Source organism: Engystomops pustulosus, chromosome 2 (assembly GCF_040894005.1).
Source record: "Engystomops pustulosus chromosome 2, aEngPut4.maternal, whole genome shotgun sequence".
NCBI lineage: Eukaryota > Metazoa > Chordata > Amphibia > Anura > Leptodactylidae > Engystomops > Engystomops pustulosus.
This window is the reverse complement of record NC_092412.1, coordinates 210,574,134-210,599,197: the sequence shown is the minus strand read 5'-3', so window position 1 is coordinate 210,599,197 and position 25,064 is coordinate 210,574,134. Positions and strand designations below refer to the sequence as shown.

Genomic DNA, 25,064 nt, shown 5'->3' with positions numbered 1-25,064 from the left:
TTCGATATCACCACCATTAGAAGTTATAGGTCCAGATGTTTGTTCCTGCTTCGGCTATGACTCTGTACCCTCAGGCACGGGGTCTAGGATGATAAATGTGATCTAAAGTAGGAATATGTTCCGATTTATGCTGAAACTGTATATGTCTGTATATTTTTTTTTTGTATATATATTTTCTTTGTCTAGAATTTCTATGTATATGCTTATGGTATATATATACTGATGGGATGTTATTAATTTAAATTAAAATTATTAAAAAGTTTTTATCTACCTACCTGGTTGCTCTTGTCTCCCTATGCGTCATTAGATACATTTTCTTGTATGTACCAATGAATAGTGTGATATTGGGTGTATAAGTTCATGGGAAGTATATCCCTTTTATTCAATTTAGTTGTAATCTGCAGATGACTAAGGTTTTTTTTCTCCCAGCTAAAACCGTACCATAGCAGGCGATGTATCTCTATCTGGTAAATTGCAGGTATTATTCTATTATACCAACCTCTGACCATTTATTCCATGAATGAAGCCGCTGACAGTGAAGACCTAGTATTATATTTGACCGGAATATAGTTGTTAATTAAAGTCATCTGGGATTTCCTGTGCTCCTATATTATTGTTATGTTATATACAGCCAAATAAGACTTCTGCAGTCTGTCCAATCTGTTCACGCAACACAGGAGACAATATTTCCATCCGGCATCCTTCCTACTTTCTTATGAATCATTTTATGTCAAGATGAACATCAATTACCCTCAGTCAAATAAACACAGATTCAATGGCCCAAAAATAAATGCATATATTACAAAAGGCAGGTCAATGAATACAATACATGAATACATACCAGGCAAAACAAAACTTTGGACTTTGGACACATTTACCAAGGACTGTGCGCCAGTTTTCTGTCGGACTTTGCACGTTCTTTTATGTTCAAACTGCTTGCACAGGTATTTAAGAAATGTCAGCACCACATTTGTGTCGTACAAGACCCATTGTGTCAAGGCTGGACTATTCTTCACGTAACACAGATTTTGTCACGGAAAGGGGCGTTCTGGAACACAGCAGGACCGTATGCTACATTTAGCATGCAGAGTCCTACACATAATACAGTTTGCACTTTTTAGTAAATGCGCCCCGGTGTTCCAGTTTTATAGGCAGTCAAGGAGAATGAACATGGTGCCATATCTGCAGGCATCTTGTTACAGAGCAGAAGGATCTGGCCAGATTGTACATAGTACCCTATCTGCGGGCAGCATGTTATAGAGCAGGAGGAGCTGAGAAGATTGTACATAGTGTCCTATCTGCAGGTAGTATGTTATGCAGTAGGAGGAGCTAAACAGAGTGTACAAAGTGTCCTAGCTGCAGGCAGCATGTTATAGAGCAGGAGCAGCTGAGCTGATTTTACATAGTGTCATATCTGCAGGCAGCTTATTACAGAGCAGGAGGAGCTAAGCAGATTGTACAAAGTGTTCTTTCTGTAAGCAGCATGTTCTAGAATCTAGAGCATTAGGATCTGTTCAGATTGTATATAGTGTCCTATCTGCAGGCAGCATGGTATAGAGCAGAAGGAGCTGACAAGATTATACATAATGTTCTATAATATTAGAGGAGAAGGAGCTGAATATTAAGTACATAAATATAACATGTTATAGAGCTGGAGACTGTACAGAAGCAAATTTATTAATGGTGTTAAGGGAAATGCTATGCCATCTTTTAACCCTTTAGGTGTACTGTATATTATGTAGAAGAATATGAGTTAAAAGCCAATTTAAAGGTGAGGTCACATTAGCACAAATGGCTTCTGTAACAAAAATGTTTGAAAGCATTAAATACGTCATTACCAAACATTGGTTGCTCTACCTTCCGAATTACTATTAGAAAGAAGTTTTCACTTTTTTAGTTAGAAATTCTTTAAAGTAAAACACTTCAGTGTCATGGCCTCATAGTCAGTATGTCTCATTTCAAGCTGGCAGACAAAACGCACATAAAAGGCTCATCAGCACAGAATTAGCCATGAATTGTTCTGCCTATAATAATAGATGCTGAACAGAAGGGAAGTACAGGCGGTCCCCTACTTAAGGACACCCGACTTACAGACAACCCATAGTTACAGACGGACCCCTCTGCCCACTGTGACCTCTGGTGAAGCTCTCTGGATGCTTTAAAATAGTCCCAGATTGCAATAATCAGCTTAAAATTGTCTGCAATGAAGCTTTATTGATAATTCTTGGTCCTATTACAGCAAAAAAATTTGAAACTCCAATTGTCACTGGGGCAAAAAAAAAAAATTGTCGGGAACTACAATGATAAAATATACAGTTTCGACTTACATACAAATTCAACTTAAGAACAAACCTACAGTCCCTATCTTGTATGTAACCCGGGGACTGCCTGTACTGAATTTAACTGTGCTAAATAAAAAAAAAAAAAAAAGAGAAATCCAGTAAGATTTAACGCTTTAAAGCACTATATGATGAGATATATATGTCAGTAGTGTACACAATTTTAACTATGCAAAGATGCAGTTAGGTAGCAGTACTGGAGAGCTGTGCAATCATACCTTTTGTGTTGTGTTGAGCAGCAGGACTGTGAAATATACTTTTATATTACAGCATTGTAGCAGGACTTGGAACTTTGAAGAAGTCTGAACAAATTGCGACCAAGTCACTGCAATGAATTGCTACACAGTCCATCTTCTCTGCTCCAATCTGCAGTACCCAATCTGCTATAGCAGTAACTCAGAGAAGAGGGGGGCCTGTGGGGAAATGTAATAGAAAGATCACACTGCTCCAAGTTCAGCTACAACCTGGATGTAAATAATTTTTTTACAGTCTTGCTACTACAAATAACACACACAAAGGTATGGCTACCTAGATCTCCAGGAATAATACCCAACACTGTATTGGTATTGTATTGTATTGAAAACTGCAGGTAGACATCCTGAAATGAGTCCATTGCTGATTGATTGAAAAAAAAAAAACCTATTTCCAGATGAAGATTTAAAGATTTAACAAAAATCTTAACTCAATAACAACTGTGATCCCCAACAATACCCAGTGAAACAAATTTGACAACAAACAAATAAAAGTAGACATTTTTTAATGATATGTGCATCACAAATAAACATAATTTCTGCATTGGATTCATCAAGTAATAAATTATATGTCTGTGTTTATATATTGCTGTTACGTACTAGATACATACTGTGAGCCCTATTATTCTTAAGGTTTGTTTCAAGAATGTTCACCACCTATGTTTGGTACATTGGTCGCACATGCCCAGTCGGTCAATTACTTTGCCTGGATTCTTCTGCCAAGTGAATCCAGTTTTACCATTGGCTATCCAGTAAGAACGAATGCACTAGAAGGAGATTCTGGATACTGGACAAATACGGTGAACTTCTGTTCTTAGAAATAAAAAAAAGTTCTAAGAACAGAATGACTAATAAACTTATCAAAGAATAGCTTATTGATTTAGAATCCCATAAAACTGAAGTTGAAAAGCCGCCTAATAACTTGTATTAATGTCTCAAATAGTCTACAAAACAACACTTTACATTCCATGCTATCCTTGTATCAATGTAGACACATGCAGCAGGTACTCCTATAGTATCCATCCTCTGTGATTCAGGTCAAGCTCAACTTATCTGGATAAAGAATTTGTAACAGGGCAGATGTGCAGAACAGTGTTTGCTTGTAGGACATGCTCAGCTATCCATACGATGAGAAGTAAGATGCAGTATACATACCACTGTCTGGTGGTTGACTTGGATCACTTCATCACCAGCATGGATCTTCTTGCATCTATCAGCAGGGGACTGTCAAAGAATATGAGCACTAAGTGAGGTCTACTGTTGTTTTAGGTTGGAAAATAGTCTTCAGTCTTTATGGTTTCTATAACTGATCATTGTGTAGAAAGGTATATAATGAAAGGGATTGTGGGGGATGACATAATTTTTTCATATGCTCTGACTGAATTTAACAATCTGACTAAATTTAGCCACTTGAAAGAGAGGTACTGCTATTCGCCCTCTTAATCTCTACAGAATGGTTAAGGGCATACTCCTACATACCACTAGTACCTATTTTGGCAGAACTATCCCTAAAACCAGGCAGGGCTAATTCAAGACTGTCCTATGCTGGAGTTTTAATTGCATCATTTATTCCATTGTCATGAATTAAACCTGTCTGCTCAATAAACGCACTAGCTGCACTTACTAATCAAAGACTGTCCCTAGCCCTCTTCTAATTATCACACTTTATCAGAACACACCAAAAAGCTGTGCCGGATTGTGACACATAGAGGTCCGGATCAACGGACTTCTCTTCCAGCGCTCCGGCAAATTCATGAGGGGACCGTCCAGGCACTCCCCTCTCTTCTGCGTCTCCCCAGGACCGCCACTCCCACACCAGATGCTCATGAATACACTGGACCGCAGGAAGTCACTCGATTGGACCGCTAGATGCCGCAGTATGGCACAGCTCTTTGGTATGTTTCAATAAAGTTAGGATTTTCACAATGATTTTCCTAGGGAGGGCTAGGGAGATTCTTTCATTAGTATGTACAGCTAGTTCATTTAATTGAGCCGAGGGGTGTCCTTTAATACATGGGCAATATAAAAGATGGCACCATTTATTTACAGAAGTCCCACATACTGATACAATAATTTATGCAGAGTGTTAGCAGAGTGCTACCCCACCATAACTACAAGTTATTATAATATAGGTTTCTAAACATTGCAGCTGATGTTTAATAAAGTATGATTATGTGATATATATAAATACAATACTTACATTTTCAGTTGTTCCAGTTATCACATGAAGACCATCGTAGGTAGATTTAATGTACATCCCCTAGGAGAAAACATATATTGCTATGAAGAAACAGTTTCCTGCATGAACATGTCAACTCCAAAAGGTCCAACCAATACTAGCCTTAAAGTGGACCTGTCACACCCCAAAAATCCCCCCACCAAATATGTTCCCCCCAATCATCTCTCCAACCCCTTTATATTTATTACATTTTTATTGAAATTTTTGTGTGCAAAGTTTGTTTTAATCGATCCGACCTCTTACTAAATAAGAGGTCGGATCCTCGTACAGGTCCCCTGGCAAACGGCCGTATTCATGAGGGGGCCGGCCAACACACCCCCTACATGCCCCTGTCAGTCGGGGCCCTGTAAGAATTCCCGGGAGCATCGCATATATTGTGCAATAACTGCTGGCTTTCTGTGATGTGGCGCACTGACAGTGCCAGCCGCGCTGTGCTGTCAGCGGCTACGCTGAGTTGTGCTTATTCACAGCGTCGTTTAAATGTTTGGCCCGCGCGTCTTATTAAAATAAGACTCCTGTATTTCTCTCACCAAAAAAAAAAAAAAAACATCACAAAAAGCACGTTGCGAGCCCAAAAAAAAATTAAAAATGTAGCTCTATTAAAAGAACACAATCAAAAATGGGGAATTTTTGTCTGGTTCTTTAGGAGCAAATTAACCAGGTCCTTACGCGGTAAAGTATTAATTCTAGGAATGCCCCCATTAATCCCCACTATCCATGTTCAACAAAATGTATATTCCAATTTGTTCATTTTTTTGTAGCTGTCAATGTGAACAGTGACATTGATCCTGCTTTAATATAGAACATTTCCTCCTGCTGATGCAAGAACGAAAAGGCTCAAAATATAAAGTATATGTGCGTACATAAAGACACATGTAGGAGAGCAAATATATATTATCCTCGCACATTTACGCACATTTACGTGAAGTAGCCTTTATCCATTATCAGAGGGCAGCTACAGCAAAGATGAACTCGACCCAAGACTAATAGTTGTGAAGTGCAGCACATCAGCCCCTTATTCACATTGGGATTATGTCGTGGAGAATAAATAGGACTGAAATGATGTCCTACATAATTACAAATAAGATGCTTCTGGCTGTTCAAAGGGAAATTATCATCATTCTCAAAGTAATATCCGAACTCTGTCAAGATGAGGTTTGTTCTGCGCTGGTAATGTACTGCATCAGTGAATAAGAGATCGCATTAAAAAGGGGGTCAAAATGGCACCTCATACTGTTATCATTGCTCTTATGCTTTTATACTGACCCTAGGTAAAATGGGTTATAACAGCTAATAAAGTAGGATCCCCAGGCAGTTATCAAAGGCTGTCGAGAACCTTGCAGAGCATTTGAAACCAAATCAAATGGCAAGTAATCCTTTTATTATGCCTGGAATAATACTGTAAGCTCACACTCCACAAGCTTCAAACGCCAAAGCATTCGTGCAAAAACTGAAAGAGGAAACAGGAAAAAGATATGTTCTAGATCTTTAGAGTGCAAAGACAATCTGAAATTTAAAAAAAAGATATATAATTCAAAAAGTGTTAACTAAAAAAAATAACAGAAAACAATAATATACCACAATAAAAAAATATCTAAAATGTGATTAATAAATCACATGCCATTAATAATATTACTTTGGATAGGGATAAGATATTTGCAGATAGACGGGTACATATGAACAGTGTGCTGTGGGAGGACACCAATGGAATAGGGAATATTGCTTTGCCTTACTGATCAAATTCAATGCAATGATGTGCAGACTGTTTCAACATAAAAGGGCAAACCGGGACCACAAAAATGGGCTTAGGCGGAAATCCCCTGTGATTCGAGTCTCACAATGTTCCCCTGTTGAGAAGAGAATTCATAATACCAATGTTGGATTAGATTGCATAGAGCCCACCAGTAAAGTCTTTTTTGGGGGGAACAAACCACTGAACATGCACTGTAATCAGTAATCTGTTAAGAACACCCGACTTACAGACGACCCCTAGTTATAAACGGACTTCTGGTAATTAGTAATTTACTTTAATTTAGTCCTAAGCTACAATAAACAGCTATAACAGTTATCAAAGCTGTCTGCAAGGGATTTATTGTTAATCCTGGTTCCCATGACAATCCAACATATCCACAATATCCAATTGTCACAGAGACAAAATTAAACTTGGCTGGGGCTACAGTTATAAAATATACAGTTCCGACTTGCATACTAATTCTACTTAAAGGAAACCTACCACTTGTAGTGGCAGGTTTCCGATGGCAATATCGGGCACCAGCTCAGGGTGAGCTGGTGCCGGAGCTTATTTTAGTTAGTGTTTTAAACCGCGGTATCGCGGTTTAAAACACTTTTTAAACGTTGTAGCCGGCGCAGGCAGGTACGCGCTCGGCGCGGCTACATAGGAAGTGAATGAGAGCCGCGTGCACGGTAAGCGCCGAGCGCGTACCTGCCTGCGCCGGCTACAACGTTTAAAAAGTGTTTTAAACCGCGATACCGCGGTTTAAAACACTAACTAAAATAAGCTCCGGCACTAGCTCACCCTGAGCTGGTGCCCGATATTGCCATCGGAAACCTGCCACTACAAGTGGTAGGTTTCCTTTAAGAACAAACATAAAGAACCTATCCTGTACGTAACCCGGGGACTCCCTGTAGTGGATTATAATATAGGTGGTTTGGGTGGTAGTCCGGGGCCCATGGCCACCCAAACCACCCACTAGATTTTATACTGAGAAGGACCTTCACTTATGAAATTATGGTCCATTTGTTCATGCTCTCAATACACATGTACACAAGAGCCATTTTAGGACCTTTGAAAGGCCTCCAAAAGGTCCTGGCACCACAGATTGAAAGCAGGAAGAATAGACGTAGCCTCCATTCCCCAAAAAGCTTGATTTTAGTATCATATGTAGGAAGTGAATTCTAGACTTAGAGGCTATGACACTCATACAGCCCAAGGCCCAAATCAGTCTTAGTCTGCCCTTATTGTAATATGTATATAATAGATCTCCAATTTGCAAATTCCTAAAACGAGGCAATGCAAAATCTTCATATAGTATCTTTCTTCCTAACCTTTACACATGCATAAGATGGTTTAGATGCGGTATATGGAATATCGGTGCAAAATATGGTGAATTTGCTCTGTCGAACACCACACATGAGGGGCCAAGGGACCCATCAGGTTGTTCACCTGTGGGCCACTTAATACTACAGTAAAAAATAAAAGTTGAGAAACACCAGTTAAAGACCAGCCAATGGGGTCACATCAGGCCACTACACAACATACAATCGCTTAAAACACTTTTTAAAATTGCTTTGATCAATCAGATCTATATTTTCAAATATTAAAATATCATATTGAATAGTTAAAGGGATATTCCAGGAATCAGCATAATTCATATACAAATGGGTCCATAAAATATAAGCTTATATTTAATTAGTTGTTCCCCTTAGCAGAAAAATGCTGATGACATAGACTGTAATGAAGAATTAAAATGCTACTGGTCCTTTAATCAGTCCGTTAATTTTCTCAGCGCAGAGCAGACATAGGACAGAAGATGGCCGCTGGTCACATGTCCACATCACATGTCCTGCACCTGCCTGGGCAGGTCATGTGATCACCACTATGTTTGGCTGTAGTCAGTTGGTTGAAGTGCATCCAGTATGGCCTGTGTTTTGGTGATGGCAAGATCATTACTATGGTAACAGAGCAAGAAAACCTGTTAGATCATTACTGGGAGCAGAGCATAAGAGGGAGGAGCTGTTACTGATAACTAAAGGATCTTGGGACTTGTAGTTTCCAGTGGCAGCCATCTTGGTGATAACTTTAGAGAGGTCATAAAATTTTGTGAATCATAAAATCTAACTATTTAAGCTCCATTTTGTGATTAAGGACATTAACTTTTGTTACATTCATTTATTTATAGCATTATGGGTTTTTGTATCAGACTTTGATATTCCCGGAATACCCCTTTAAGGCAATAGCTAGCTTAACTATGTGTATTGTAAGACCTTGTGACTTATTGTAACACAACCTTGGAGTATTACTACTCTTCCGTATCATGGATAATCATACTCTAGCTAGAAACTGGATGCAGTCCTGGGTGAATTAATGTTTTATGTGCATTCCCACTATAGATTAGCTGCACATAATGACAGCATATAAGGAGGCATCCTTCCCGTCATACTCTCGTAATTAAATTTGTCACTTAAGCCGTGTCTGTAATATTCAGTCGTCCTGGAGAAACCCATATACTGTATATCAAGTGACATAGTGCTAAGTTATTATGGCGCTACACTGCAGGCAATAATATGCTGAAATGTGCTTGCTCGAAATGTGCAACTGCATAATGTTAAGGACGATCATACGGAAAGTAACTGTGCCTTTCTTACCAGCCCCTCGCTTGGCTTGATGTTGGATAGCTGTATGACTTCAAGATGGGCCGACTGAGAAACCAAGGGATCAGAAGAGAGGGAGATGATGTGGTCACAAACACCTGACAGGGTTTTACACTAAAAGAAAATAGGAGATGCGTCAAAGGGTTAACATGTGATATCATTTAATGAAGGTATTAAGTTTCATTGCATATTAAACTGGAAAGAGAATTGGAGAATATCCCAGATAATCAAGACAAAAGGTTGATTAAAGCCTAAGTACTTAGGTAATTTGCTCTAATGAAGTATTATTAATGAAGATCTACTTTGTATGCTCTACCATATAATTCTGAAATCTAGGCAACAATAGGGTCCATTTCTGTCTATTCAGTAAAAGGCTGCTAATAATCTCTCCCACAGACACACAAATGTATCTTTCCATATCATTCTGTTGGGTGAACCTGCTATATTCGGTGGAAGCTATATTGCAATATTCTGTCACAACGTGATACAACGTTGCACATCATGCAACAGCTCTTGATGTTCCCTCCACCCCACCCATTACAATGGATATACTAAGAGACTCCAGCCATGTCCAGGACCTGCCCTGCATAGAATTGCGTTATAAACTGCACCAGTATTTGTACTAATTGGACTATTGATTTAAAGGGAACCTGTCATCACGGAAGGCATTTTTCAGTGATGACAGGTTCCAAAAAGGCACATAATGCTCACTATATATCATGCTTTGGTTAGTACTTAAATCATTTTACTTCTTTACAATTCATTATTTTTTCTTACCTTGCTCCCTACCAGAATACTGTGCTGAGCCCTTGAGGAGGAGGAAGGTGGTATTTTAGATATAAACGGTTTCCTGCCCAATTGCATCCTTCCTACATTTGGTGTTGCTCCTCAATCCTCTTCAAACCAGCCCCTCCAACATCCCCTCACTCCTCCTCCCTCCCCCTGAAAATGACCATTTAGGTTTGAAATGCAGCCCCAGGGACTCCGCACAGGATTCTGGCAAGGAGCCAGGTGAGATTAATTAAATTACTGTAACATAATTAAATGATGAGACTAATTAAAACATGATTTATATTGAGCATTGCATGCCTTTTTGGAACCGATCATCACTGAAATGACATCAAATCAAATCTGAATTCTGTCTTGCTATCAATATGAAAAGAAGCTCACCAAGGTATCCAACTACATGAAACCTCTAAAAAGGAAAGATAAGGAGTGAATAGGAGAAAAATCACAGTAGCTAGGTCTACTCCTGAGAAGATTTGAAAACCACAAAGAAACTGCATGGAGAAACCTACTAGAAAATGAATGACATATAAAACACAAACACTCACTGAACTAATGGTTCATTGAAGATTTCATGAGAATAGTTCACTTGAAGGGTAGAAAAAGTATGTGTGTACACGGGCGCACAAACACATACCAGTGACCACTAATATTACTCACCACATGAAGAATCTTGTTTTCCGTTTCATACACAGTACATTCCTGAAACAATACAAAAATAATTTACATTAATAGGACAGAATTTAGAGGTCCTGAAAGGACTGTATTTAAAGACAAAAGACTAGTATCTATACCATCATGTATACATATATTTCAGCACTGTGTGCATTAAAGGGGTATCCCCACAAAGACAAGTTTCTTAATTAAACTCAGGATAACAAAATAACACATTCTCTAATTCACTGTTATTAACAAAAATAGAGAATTTCACAGATATAATTCCAACCTGTCTATCAGTACTGGTGTACATAATTTTGGTTGCCACTAGACCCGACCCTGTAACTTCTGACTTTAGGGTCGGCAGCCATCTTTCCTAAGGTTTCATAACTTCTCTCTCCCTCTGCTTCCTGCAGTGGCCCATTCCCAATGCATTCCAGGACAAGCTCTACACAATAACACAGACTCCCTGCTCGCATGTACACATCACAGTGTAAGGAGAGCTATAATCTACAGGCAGATAAGTTCTTTATCCTGGACAAAGGGATGGAGGTATATAGTAGAACTGACAGTATGTGTATTATATGCACGTCATGGATCCCATCATCTCTGATTTGTCTCATCGCTTTTTCGATGTATAAAATGTTCAGAGGGTAAATGAAAGTGTACATAAACTTGTACCCTGATAATCTAACCACATAAGTGCTCACAGAACTAGATGGATCATAATTAGAGATGAGCGAACACTAAAATGCTCGGGTACTCGTTATTCGAGACGAACTTTTCCCGATGCTCGAGTGCTCGTCTCGAATAACGAACCCCATTGAAGTCAATGGGAGACTCGAGCATTTTTCAAGGGGACCAAGGCTCTGCACAGGGAAGCTTGGCCAAACACCTGGGAACCTCAGAAAAGGATGGAAACACCACGGAAATGGACAGGAAACAGCAGGGGCAGCATGCATGGATGCCTCTGAGGCTGCATAATCGCACCATTATGCCAAAATTATGGGCAACAGCATGGCCATGACAGAGTGACAGAATGAAGCTAGATAGCATCTAAAACATCCAATAATTGACCCTGACACTATAGGGGACGGCATGCAGAGGCAGCGGCAGCAGGCTAGAGAGTGGCATGGCGACATACCCTAAATGGACTCAGGCTTCAAACCAATGGGTGGCAGAGAGGAACCAAAGGAGGTGAGCAAGAAGCGCTCAAATAATATCGGTACATGATAAAAGTTTGCCAGTATATTTTGTGGATTACACAGCAGGGTGGCGACAAAGTTAACATGGAAGCCATGAAAACAACCCAAAATTCTGCCTGACACAGCTCGTTTGATAAGGGGACCATGTATGGAGGCAGTGAACTAGTAGTAGATTAAAGGTGCTGCAGTTAAAACTATGTTAGTTGGATCTTGGCATGGAGCTGGCGCTCCGCTGCCAGGCGAGCTTTCGCCAATCCAAGCCCCTGTCTCTAGGCTACTCCCCAAACAGCACTTCTAAGAACCTTTTGTATAAGATCAAGTGTAGTAGCGTTCTTATAAGTTTAGGATATGCCGGGTGAGGGGAATGTAAACAGATGCGCAAGAAGCGCTGAAATAATATCCCTAAATGGTAAAAGTTTGCCAGTATATTTTGGGGATTACACAGCAGGGTGGTGACAAAGTTAACAACTTTGATGTGGAATCCATGAAAACAACCCAAATTTCTGCCTGACACACCTCGTTTGATAAAGGGACGATGTATGGAGGCAGCTATATGGACGACTTTTGGAGGTAGCAATGGAGACAACGTGTGGAGGCTGCAATGGAGACAATTTAATTTGGATAGTGCCTGTATGTGGCAGTCCCAAACATTTTTCAAACCAGAGGAGCAGGTAGGTGGCCCTCCAGTAAAATGGGATAGATTGAGTGCCTGTATGTGGCAGTCCCAAAAATGTTTCAAACCAGAGGAGCAGGTAGGTGGCCCTCCAGTAAAATGGAATAGATTGAGTGCCTGTATGTGGCAGTCCCAAAAATTGTTCAAACCAGAGGAGCAGGTAGGTGGCCCTGCAGTAAAATGGAATAGATTGAGTGCCTGTATGTGGCAGTCCCAAAAATTGTTCAAACCAGAGGAGCAGGTAGGTGGCCCTGCAGTAAAATGGAATAGATTGAGTGCCTGTATGTGGCAGTCCCAAAAATGTTTCAAACCAGAGGAGCAGGTAGGTGGCCCTCCAGTAAAATGGAATAGATTGAGTGCCTGTATGTGGCAGTCCCAAAAATTGTTCAAACCAGAGGAGCAGGTAGGTGGCCCTGCAGTAAAATGGAATAGATTGAGTGCCTGTATGTGGCAGTCCCAAAAATGTTTCAAACCAGAGGAGCAGGTAGGTGGCCCTCCAGTAAAATGGAATAGATTGAGTGCCTGTATGTGGCAGTCCCAAAAATTGTTCAAACCAGAGGAGCAGGTAGGTGGCCCTGCAGTAAAATGGAATAGATTGAGTGCCTGTATGTGGCAGTCCCAAAAATGTTTCAAACCAGAGGAGCAGGTAGGTGGCCCTCCAGTAAAATGGAATAGATTGAGTGCCTGTATGTGGCAGTCCCAAAAATTGTTCAAACCAGAGGAGCAGGTAGGTGGCCCTGCAGTAAAATGGAATAGATTGAGTGCCTGTATGTGGCAGTCCCAAAAATTTTTTAAAACAGAGGACCGGGTAGGTGGCCCTCCAGAAAAATGGAATAGATTGAGTGCCTGTATGTGGCACTCACAAAAATTGTTTCAAACAGAGGACCGGGTAGGTGGCCCTCCAGAAAAATTAAATGCATGAAGTACTATAGCAAGAGCCAGTGGGCCCTGTCAAAAAATAGCCAGTTTCCTCTGCTTTACTGTACAAAGAGGAGGAGAAGGAGGAAAATGAGGAGGAGGAGGAGGAGTGGATCAATTATTCAGGTTGAGCTTCCTTCACCTGCTGGAGATTGGAAATTAGGAGAAATCCAGCCTTTATTCATTTTAATAAGCGTCAGCCTGTCAGCGCTGTCAGTCGACAGGCGTGTACGCTTATCGGTGATGATGCCACCAGCTGCACTGAAAACCCGCTCGGACAAGACGCTAGCGGCAGGGCAGGCAAGAACCTCCAAGGCGTACAGCGCCAGTTCGTGCCACATGTCCAGCTTTGAAACCCAGTAGTTGTAGGGAGCTGTGTGATCATTTAGGACGATGGTATGGTCAGCTACGTACTCCCTCACCATCTTTCTGTAAAGATCAGCCCTACTCTGCCGAGACTGGGGACAGGTGACAGTGTCTTGCTGGGGTGACATAAAGCTGGCAAAAGCCTTGTAAAGCGTACCCTTGCCAGTGCTGGACAAGCTGCCTGCTCGCCTACTCTCCCTCGCTACTTGTCCCGCAGAACTACGCACTCTGCCGCTAGCGCTGTCAGAAGGGAAATACTGTTTCAGCTTGTGCACCAGGGCCTGCTGGTATTCATGCATTCTCACACTCCTTTCCTCTCCAGGGATGAGAGTGGGAAGATTTTGCTTGTACCGTGGGTCCAGGAGAGTGAACACCCAGTAATCGGTGCTGGAATAAATTCTTTGAACGCGAGGGTCACGGGATAGGCAGCCTAGCATGAAATCTGCCATATGCGCCAGAGTACCAACGCGTAAGAATTCACTCCCCTCACTGGCCTGACTGTCCATTTCCTCCTCCTCCAACTCCTCCAACTCCTCTTCTTCTGCCCATACACGCTGAACAGTGAAGGACTCAACAATGGTCCCCTCTTGTGTCTCGCCAACATTCTCCTCCTCTTCCTCCTCATCCTCCTCCACCTCCACCTCCTCCGATATGCGCTGAGAAACAGACCTCAGGGTGCTTTGGCTATCAACAAGGGAATATTCTTCCCCCGTCTCTTGTGACGAGCGCAAAGCTTCCGACTTCATGCTGACCAGAGAGTTTTTCAACAGGCCAAGCAGCGGGATGGTGAGGCTGATGATGGCGGCATCGCCACTGACCATCTGTGTTGACTCCTCAAAGTTACTCAGCACCTGACAGATATCAGACATCCACGTCCACTCCTCATTGTAGACTTGAGGAAGCTGACTGACCTGACTACCAGTTCTGGTGGAAGTTGACATCTGGCAGTCTACAATCGCTCTGCGCTGCTGGTAAACTCTGGATAACATGGTCAGTGTTGAATTCCACCTCGTGGGCACGTCGCACAACAGTCGGTGAGCGGGCAGTTGGAGGCGGCGCTGCGCTGCCCTGAGAGTGGCAGCATCTGGGCTGGACTTCCTGAAATGCGCACAGATGCGGCGCACCTTCGTGAGCAAATCAGACAGATTGGGGTATGTCTTGAGGAAACGCTGCACTATCAGATTTAACACATGGGCCAGGCATGGCACATGTGTCAGTCTGCCGAGTTGCAGAGCCGCCACCAGGTTACGGCCGTTGTCACACACAACCATTCCCGGCTTGAGGTTCAGCGGTGCCAGCCACAGATCAGTCTGCGCCGTGATGCCCTGTAATAGCTCTTGGGCGGTGTGCCTTTTGTCGCCTAGGCTCAGCAGTTTGAGCACCGCCTGCTGTCGCTTAGCGACGGCACTGCTGCTGTGCCTAGAGCTACCGACTGATGGCGCCGTGCCCACGGATGGTAGTTCGGAGGAGGAGGTGGAGGAGGGGTGGGAGGAGGAGGAGGCATAGTAGGCCTGAAACACCTGGACCGAGGTAGGCCCCGCAATCCTCGGCGTCGGCAGTATATGAGCAGCCCCAGGGTCAGACTCGGTCCCAGCCTCCACCAAGTTAACCCAATGTGCCGTCAGCGATATATAGTGGCCCTGCCCGGCAGCACTCGTCCACGTGTCCGTGGTCAGGTGGACCTTGTCAGAAACGGCGTTGGTCAGGGCACGGATGATGTTGTCTGACACGTGCTGGTGCAGGGCTGGGACGGCACATCGGGAAAAGTAGTGGCGGCTGGGGACCGAATACCGAGGGGCGGCCGCCGCCATGAGGTTGCGAAAGGCCTCGGTCTCTACTAGCCTATAGGGCAGCATCTCCAGGCTAAGCAATCTGGAGATGTGCACATTAAGGGCTTGGGCGTGCGGGTGGGTTGCACTATATTTGCGTTTCCGCTCCAGCGTCTGGGGTATGGAGAGCTGAACGCTGGTGGATGCTGTGGAGGATCGTGGAGGCGACGATGGGGTTTTTGTGGCAGGGTCCTGGGCAGGGGGCTGACTAGCAGCTGACACAGGGGAAGGAGCAGTGGTGTGCACGGCCGGAGGTGAACGGGCTTGTTGCCACTGAGTGGGGTGCTTAGCATTCATATGCCTGCGCATACTGGTGGTAGTTAAGCTAGTAGTGGTGGAACCCCTGCTGAGCCTGGTTTGGCAAATGTTGCACACCACAGTCCGTCGGTCATCCGGTGTTTCCTTAAAGAACCTCCACACTTCTGAAGATCTAGCCCTCGCCGCAAGAGCCCTCACCACGGGAGCTTCACTAGTTGACAGTGGCGCTGATGCACCAGCTCTGGCCCTGCCTCTCCGTCTGGCCCCACCACTGCCTCTTCCAACCTGTTCAGGTCGAGGACTCTCCTCCGTCTCAGAAGCACTGTGTTCACCCGGCCTCTCAACCCAGCTTGGGTCTGTCACCTCATCATCCTCCGATCCCTCAGTCTGCTCCCCCCTCGGACTTCCTGCCCTGACAACAACTTCCCCACTGTCTGACAACCGTGTCTCCTCATCGTCGGACACCTCTTTACACACTTCCACTACGTCAAGAAGGTCATCATCACCCACAGACTGTGACTGGTGGAAAACCTGGGCATCGGAAAATTGCTCAGCAGCAACCGGACAAGTGGTTTGTGACTGTGGGAAGGGTCCAGAAAACAGTTCCTCAGAGTATGCCGGTTCAAATGCCAAATTTTCCTGGGAGGGGGCAGACTGGGGGGGAGGAGGCTGAGGTGCAGGAGCTGGAGGAGTGGCGATTTCGGTGACATGGGTGGACTGCGTGGAAGACTGACTGGTGGTGGACAAATTGCTCGAAGCATTGTCAGCAATCCACGACATCACCTGTTCGCACTGTTCTGGCCTCAACAGTGCTCTACCACGAGTCCCAGTAACTTCAGACATGAACCTAGGGAGTGTAGCTCTGCGGCGTTCCCCTGCTCCCTCATCAGCAGGTGGTGTCTCACCCCGCCCAGGACCACGGCCTCTGACCCCTGCAGTAGTTGGACGCCCACGTCCCCGCCCTCGTCCTCTACCCCTAGCCCTCGGGTTAAACATTTTTAAAATGAGAGTTATAACTTTATTTTTTTTTTTACTTTTTTTTGTTTTTTTTTGTGTTTTTTTTTTTTTTTGGTGTTTTTTTTTTTTTTTGAGTTTTTAAAACCAAACAATGCTATCCTATTGCTATGGCTATTTTCTAGCCAAGTATCAAAGGAAGCACAGTACTATGCCAGATGAGATGACACTGAGTTATTGCCTAATAGAAATCCAACCCCTACTGAATTTTGCCACTTCGGCCTTTGCTATGGATATGTGCGCCACTAAGCGCAGAACACAGCGGTCGCAAGTCCCACTACAAATTGCTCAGAATTGGCAAGTACATGCACTGCAGAAACTACAGTCACCAGCAGATCAACCAGAAATCAAATATATAGAACGCTACTGTAGGCTTCAAGAAGCTGTTTGTATTCTCCTATGGCTATTTTCTAGCCAAGTATCAAAGGAAGCACAGTACTATGCCAGATGAGATGACACTGAGTTATTGCCTAATAGAAATCCAACCCCTACTGAATTTTGCCACTTCGGCCTTTGCTATGGATATGTGCGCCACTAAGCGCAGAACACAGCGGTCGCAAGTCCCACTACAAATTGCTCAGAATTGGCAAGTACATGCACTGCAGAAACTACAGTCACCAGCAGATCAACCAGAAATCAAATATATAGAACGCTACTGTAGGCTTCAAGAAGCTGTTTGTATTCTCCTATGGCTATTTTCTAGCCAAGTATCAAAGGAAGCACAGTACTATGCCAGATGAGATGACACTGAGTTATTGCCTAATAGAAATCCAACCCCTACTGAATTTTGCCACTTCGGCCTTTGCTATGGATATGTGCGCCACTAAGCGCAGAACACAGCGGTCGCAAGTCCCACTACAAATTGCTCAGAATTGGCAAGTACATGCACTGCAGAAACTACAGTCACCAGCAGATCAACCAGAAATCAAATATATAGAACGCTACTGTAGGCTTCAAGAAGCTGTTTGTATTCTCCTATGGCTATTTTCTAGCCAAGTATCAAAGGAAGCACAGTACTATGCCAGATGAGATGACACTGAGTTATTGCCTAATAGAAATCCAACCCCTACTGAATTTTGCCACTTCAGCCTTTGCTATGGATATGTGCGCCACTAAGCGCAGAACACAGCGGTCGCAAGTCCCACTACAAATTGCTCAGAATTGGCAAGTACATGCACTGCAGAAACTACAGTCACCAGCAGATCAACCAGAAATCAAATATATAGAACGCTACTGTAGGCTTCAAGAAGCTGTTTGTATTCTCCTATGGCTATTTTCTAGCCAAGTATCAAAGGAAGCACAGTACTATGCCAGATGAGATGACACTGAGTTATTGCCTAATAGAAATCCAACCCCTACTGAATTTTGCCACTTCGGCCTTTGCTATGGATATGTGCGCCACTAAGCGCAGAACACAGCGGTCGCAAGTCCCACTACAAATTGCTCAGAATTGGCAAGTACATGCACTGCAGAAACTACAGTCACCAGCAGATCAACCAGAAATCAAATATATAGAACGCTACTGTAGGCTTCAAGAAGCTGTTTGTATTCTCCTATGGCTATTTTCTAGCCAAGTATCAAAGGAAGCACAGTACTATGCCAGATGAGATGACACTGAGTTATTGCCTAATAGAAATCCAACCCCTACTGAATTTTGCCACTTCAGCCTTTGCTATGGATATGTGCGCCACTAAGCGCAGAACACAGCGGTCGCAAGTCCCACTACAAATTGCTCAGAATTGGCAAGTACATGCACTGCAGAAACTACAGTCACCAGCAGATCAACCAGAAATCAAATATATAGAACGCTACTGTAGGCTTCAAGAAGCTGTTTGTATTCTCCTATGGCTATTTTCTAGCCAAGTATCAAAGGAAGCACAGTACTATGCCAGATGAGATGACACTGAGTTATTGCCTAATAGAAATCCAACCCCTACTGAATTTTGCCACTTCGGCCTTTGCTATGGATATGTGCGCCACTAAGCGCAGAACACAGCGGTCGCAAGTCCCACTACAAATTGCTCAGAATTGGCAAGTACATGCACTGCAGAAACTACAGTCACCAGCAGATCAACCAGAAATCAAATATATAGAACGCTACTGTAGGCTTCAAGAAGCTGTTTGTATTCTCCTATGGCTATTTTCTAGCCAAGTATCAAAGGAAGCACAGTACTATGCCAGATGAGATGACACTGAGTTATTGCCTAATAGAAATCCAACCCCTACTGAATTTTGCCACTTCAGCCTTTGCTATGGATATGTGCGCCACTAAGCGCAGAACACAGCGGTCGCAAGTCCCACTACAAATTGCTCAGAATTGGCAAGTACATGCACTGCAGAAACTACAGTCACCAGCAGATCAACCAGAAATCAAATATATAGAACGCTACTGTAGGCTTCAAGAAGCTGTTTGTATTCTCCTATGGCTATTTTCTAGCCAAGTATCAAAGGAAGCACAGTACTATGCCAGATGAGATGACACTGAGTTATTGCCTAATAGAAATCCAACCCCTACTGAATTTTCCCACTTCGGTCTTTGCTATGGATATGTGTGCCACTAAGAGCTAAACACAACGGTAGCAAGTCCCCCTGCTAATTCCTCACAAAATGGTAAAAGATGCAAATTAAAATAAAAAAAGTAGAACGTTATTGTAGCCCTAAGAAGGGCTGTTGGGTTCTTTGAGAATCACTCCTGCCTAACAGTAAGCTAATAGAACACCCTAACGCTTTCCCTGAGCAGCAGCAGCTCTCTCCCTAGCGGCATCCAGAGACAGAATGATCCGAGCAGCGCGGCCAGCGGCTAGTCTATCCCAGGGTCACCTGATCTGGCCAGCCAACCACTGCTATCGACGTGTAAGGGTACCACGTCATGCTGGGTGGAGTGCAGAGTCTCCTGGCTTGTGATTGGCTCTGTTTCTGGCCGCCAAAAAGCAAAACGGCGGGAGCTGCCATTTTCTCGAGCGGGCGAAGTATTCGTCCGAGTAACGAGCAGTTTCGAGTACCCTAATGCTCGACCGAGCATCAAGCTCGGACGAGCATGTTCGCTCATCTCTAATCATAATGCGTCTCCTTAGAAAGTCCCCGCCCACACCCTGGAATCTTACACTGACCAAAGACATCTTACAAAGAAGGCTGTGACCAAGACATTTCACACCGTCTACTCGAATCAATAATTGTCAGCTTATATTCGGGTCAGCTTATACTCAAGTAAATACGGAATGAAATATATATATTATATATACACACATACGCAATTGGATGAAGCAAGATGGGACCTTTTTATTAAAGAAAATATATAAAATCAGTACAACAGATTCAAATTGGAACCAAAACTTGAGAAAAATTTGCCAAAGCTTCAGCTAATCATCTCTCCATTTTATTATGTATGCATCTTATTTCATGTCTTTATTTAGCTTGGTTATTGAGAACGGAACTTTTTTTGCTCTGTAATCCATAGAATATCATGCTATAGAAACACAGAATGTCAGTCCCTTTTAAATATTTTATCCCTTTAATGAATTTGGTAAAATTACAGTATGCAGATACAGAATGAAATGGAAAGTGAACTCTATTACCATATCCACAGCCTGGAAATTGTAAGGCTTTGAAAAAAAACACAACTATCATCATATCAGCAAAATGGAGCTGGGTTTGCGATTTCTCTTATTAGGTTGATGCACTTTATAGCTTTTTATCTTTCCCTGGCACCTCTGCAAATGCAACTACAGAATCTGATATTACAAAGCTAAGCGACATGAAAGATATTGGCTAAAACTACCTAAAAGCCTGGCCTTTGATTACTAATGCGAATGCATTACAAGATGAATGTCTTTAATAAGTTCAGAAAAATGGCCTCAGATTCTTGCTTAAACTAGAGAACACCAAGCTTTAATCAGACCCTCCTGAATAGCACAGTTATTAAAAATGCATTCATGTAATGATCATCTTTATAGACCAAAATATTATTTTTGAGGTAATGAAACCTCTCTTATGTAATCCGAGTCTCCAAACCTTGATAAAGACAATTTCCCGAGCCAAATCGTTCATTTTTTAAACAGCGTGGGATTCATTCTCCGCACACCCACTCAGCGCTGAATCAATACTGGTTATGCACTGATCAAGAAGAGCTGGCTACGAAATAAATAAGATGAACATCTTTTTTATCTAATTGAAGAACAAAAATCGGATTCAGTTTTTGTTTCTGGCTATACGGAATATGAAGCTGGGCATGTACAAATAACAGGTAAACTCCACTAGGAAATGAGCTGTAGATTTCTATGGAGCAGAGTTGACATACAAAAACATATATTATATACAATCTACTTGGCTCCTCCTGTTTTACAAGGCTGCCTGCAGATCTTCAGCATTTTCTTTTTGATAGGTTCCCTTTAAAATACAGGCACCGTGACTGTGATAATCTTCTTATATTTGTTACTCATGTCCTCCTTTCTTCTAAAATCAACTTTTAAAATTATGCTAAGGAGCCTGAAGGGCTCTCTGTGAGATACCAGAAACCCTCAGTGCTGCAGTATCACAGTCTTTCACCATCCCTCTCCACCCTCAGCACTTACCCCCTGCCTTTGCCAAAGTTTCAGCACAAAGTGGAAGGGGAAAGTGTTTCTGCACACTGAAACAGCCTGTGAATCTGCAGCATGGAGAGACTCTAGTAACACCCCCCAGAGCCCTTCTGACTCATTAGCATAATAGTAAAATTTGATTTTAGAGGGATGGTAAAAAATATGAAATATGGAGTCAGGCTCCCCCACCTCCTCACAGTTGCTGTGGCTTTGCAGAAAGTAATCCGAGGACATATGGCCAAAATTTTCATATATGTGAACGTTTTCGGCTGATGCAACAGCCTTTATCAAACACATAGGCCAGTGGGATATCGGGAGACAATGCAGCTTGGTGGGGCCTGGGAATAGTACTGCTGTACTCCAGGAAATGGAGAGCGATTTCTCACTGCTGCAGTGAGATTACATCAGGCAGAGTGAGTGTAGGGAGACAGTTTAACAGCCAGTGAAGCTGCAGCACAGAACTGCCCAGTAGCCCTTCAGCTTCATTAACATAATTTGGTTTTAGAAGGAAGGAGTCCATGAATAACAGATTTAAAAACAATATTACAGTCATGGTTTCTGGATCTATGAGTAATTGCATATGGTTTACCCATGTTTGATTTTTATGGTAGAAAAGAAAGACATAGGGGCAGATTTATCAAGCAGTCTGAAAGTCAGAATATTTCCAATTGCCCATGGCAACCAATCACAGCTCCCCTTTAAAATATTCATGAGCACTGGTGAAATGAAAGCTGATCTGTGATTGGTTGCCATGGGCAACTGGAAATATTCTGACTTTCAGACTGCTTGATAAATCTGCCCCATAGCGACATATTTATTTAACAAAGTATATTACCATGTTCACTATTATCATGTGCACATTTTTGCTAAAAGTTTATTTATGGTTAAAAAAGTGGGTAGTTAGTTATGCTTTTTATGGGTAACCTATCCTTGAATTATTTGATTTCCCCACAGATAGCAATGTAAAAATGCATACGGTAAATTAGCATGAGGAAAATAAAATAATTAAAAAGAAACAAATTTACCTTATTTTTTTTGCAATTTGTCTTTACTATACAATTTTCACAATAATTCAAGCCAGACATAGAACATGGCTAATATGAGCGGAAAGAAATGGAGGAGGCCCTATATTTGTTTGTAGACAATTTTACTTTTAACTACGGGAAACTACAAAGTAAATAGTTCCATGAAAAATCTCACTACTGCTAATTGTTAAAAGACGAGAGTAGCTGTAAGTAGAGTCGGTCAAGCTCATCAGTATATAGGTTATAGTAACCTAAGTAAATTTTTGGCATCTAATGTCTAGCTGCAAGGCTTAGCAATTTTGAAATTTGAAGTATGCAAAAACAAACAAACAAAAAAAACATAAAAGAAAAAGAATTGTTGATTTGACAATTAAAAAATCCATTTAGGAGAGAAGGAAACAGTGAAACAGGATAAGAACATTTTTCGACATGGTCTACCAGGAGTAACACTCAGGACGTCTGTAATCTTGTAAAATGATGAAAAATCTTGGCTTCAAGACTCAGTCTGACTGAAGGTCTGAGACTAGTGATGATTTACAGACTTCACTGTAAATTATCTATGTTCCCATAAAATGGCCATCTCCATGTATCACACTATATTGCTGAGCTGCACAGGGCAGTGTGCACTGTAGATCATCCACTTTCAGTTGAAAGTATAGAAGGATTAAAAAAAGAATAAAAAATACCATGGTTACTTGAATTTTCTAAGAAAAAAATAGACCAAAGTTATATTATTATCACTTGATAATAAGAGAGATTGTTAATTTTAAAGGGATTTTGCAGTTTACCAGGGAAACCACTTGTAGCTTGGGGCAGGGAGGCTCCATTTCACGGTTCTGCAACGTTGTGTCTGGTGACTTTGATCATACAATTGCTTAGCTGAAGAGATCACTGAAGCAGGGAGTGGAACACTGACTTTTCACCTCCTGTGATCGCAGCAGCTTCTGATCTGTGTTGTGGGACCCATATCTGTTATACATTTCTACCACACTCGGTGGATACAATCTATGCATGAGGTGTAAAACATTGGGGCTGTAGATAGCCAGATGTACAGTTATATTATGAGTGTTACTGCTCCAATGTTCAATATTGTACCATTCCACGAATGGAACTGTAACACCGGTCATGTACAATACAGTCATGTACAGTAGCCATGTACAGTAAAAGTAATGAAATGGACTCAGGAAGTCATGAAAATTAAGAGGATGGGTAGTGCCCTCCAAGCCATCCTACCTGCGTAACATTCCGTATTAGTGTGGAAGTCCCATATTGATTTTTGCCATGGCACCACAGATGTAAACCCACTGAAACTCTGAAGAGTTGTACTCAATAACTGTTGTCTGTGTAAATCTACCATCAATGTCCAGCATGATAATCCGGGGAAAATTACACATATATCCAGACAATCTGTGGTAATATTCTTATATTATATGTTATCCATGACCTCCTTATTCTAAAATTTTAAAATTATGCTAAAGTGACAGAAGGGCTCTGTGGGTTATTACCAGCGCCACCCCATGCTCCATGTAACAACATTGTGCAGATGGAGCAGAGAGGAGAAGGGGCTCTGGTATGGAGCAGAGAGGAGAGGGGGGCTCTGGTAAAATCCCCATGAGCCCTTCGAATGCATTAGCATAATTTTAAAAGTTGATTTTATAAGGAAGGCGGCCATGGATAACAAATATAAGATTACTACAGTCACAGTGCCTGGATCTATGAGTAAGTGTCCCTGGTTTAACATGCTTGATGTATTATGGTACATTTCCTTTAAATTCCCAGATATATCTTTAATTGCCTGTTTCTCAGATTTTATAGTACATACCATGTACCTAGTTGAATTAGAGCCCAAGATAAGGGTATCTAAAAAGACCCTCATTCCCCAGCCTCTAAAAGTAACTAATCTCAGAGGAAACAATGAGACTTCTCTCAGCTCATTTGCAGCTCAAATGAATTTGGAGGAGATTTTTACAGGTGGAATTCTAGAAAGTATATTTCATGCATTTCATCTGAAGGGACTGTTCACAAATTTTGTAGTAGGTACATTACATCATACATTACCCTACAGAGCATATAAAAAACAAACTACAGGCAGTCCCCGGGTTACGTACAAGATAGGGTCCGGAGGTTTGTTCTTAAGTTGAATTTGTATGTAAGTCGAAACTGTATATTTTATAATTGTAGATCCAGACAAAAAAATTTTTGGCCCCAGAAACAATTGGAGTTTAAACATTTTGTGCTGTAATGGGACCAATGATTATCAATAAATTTTAATTACAAACACCTTACAGCTGATTATTGACCTCTGGTGAAGTCTCTGAATGCTTTACTATAGTCCCAGACTGCAGAGGGGTCTGTCTGTAACTATGGGTTGTCTGTAAGTCGGGTGTCCTCAAGTAGGGGACCACCTGTATAATAAAAATAAAAAATAAGTTTTATAAACTTTCTCCTATACATAAAGTGAGGCAGAGAGGAAGAGAATAGCTTGAGCATTTCTATCATATTCAGCAGCAAGTGGCCACTTGGATCAAACACATT

General features: G+C 42.2%; 1 protein-coding gene across 5 annotated transcripts in view; it reads right to left on the bottom strand.

Moving 5' to 3' along the window:
• Positions 1-25,064, bottom strand: part of CNKSR2 (connector enhancer of kinase suppressor of Ras 2) — a 219,998-nt gene that overhangs the window by 141,525 nt on the left and 53,409 nt on the right. For 4 of the 5 annotated variants that reach the window (XM_072137974.1, XM_072137976.1, XM_072137978.1 and 1 more), the window contains exons 6-9: positions 10,668-10,709; positions 9,216-9,335; positions 4,791-4,850; positions 3,746-3,814 (exon numbers count right to left, since the gene is read on the bottom strand). In XM_072137974.1, the coding sequence (XP_071994075.1) occupies positions 3,746-3,814; positions 4,791-4,850; positions 9,216-9,335; positions 10,668-10,709 (291 nt within the window). Of the gene's footprint in view, positions 1-3,745; positions 3,815-4,790; positions 4,851-9,215; positions 9,336-10,667; positions 10,710-21,693; positions 21,821-25,064 lie in introns of those variants that run through there. The other variant, XM_072137979.1, reaches the window with a different exon arrangement.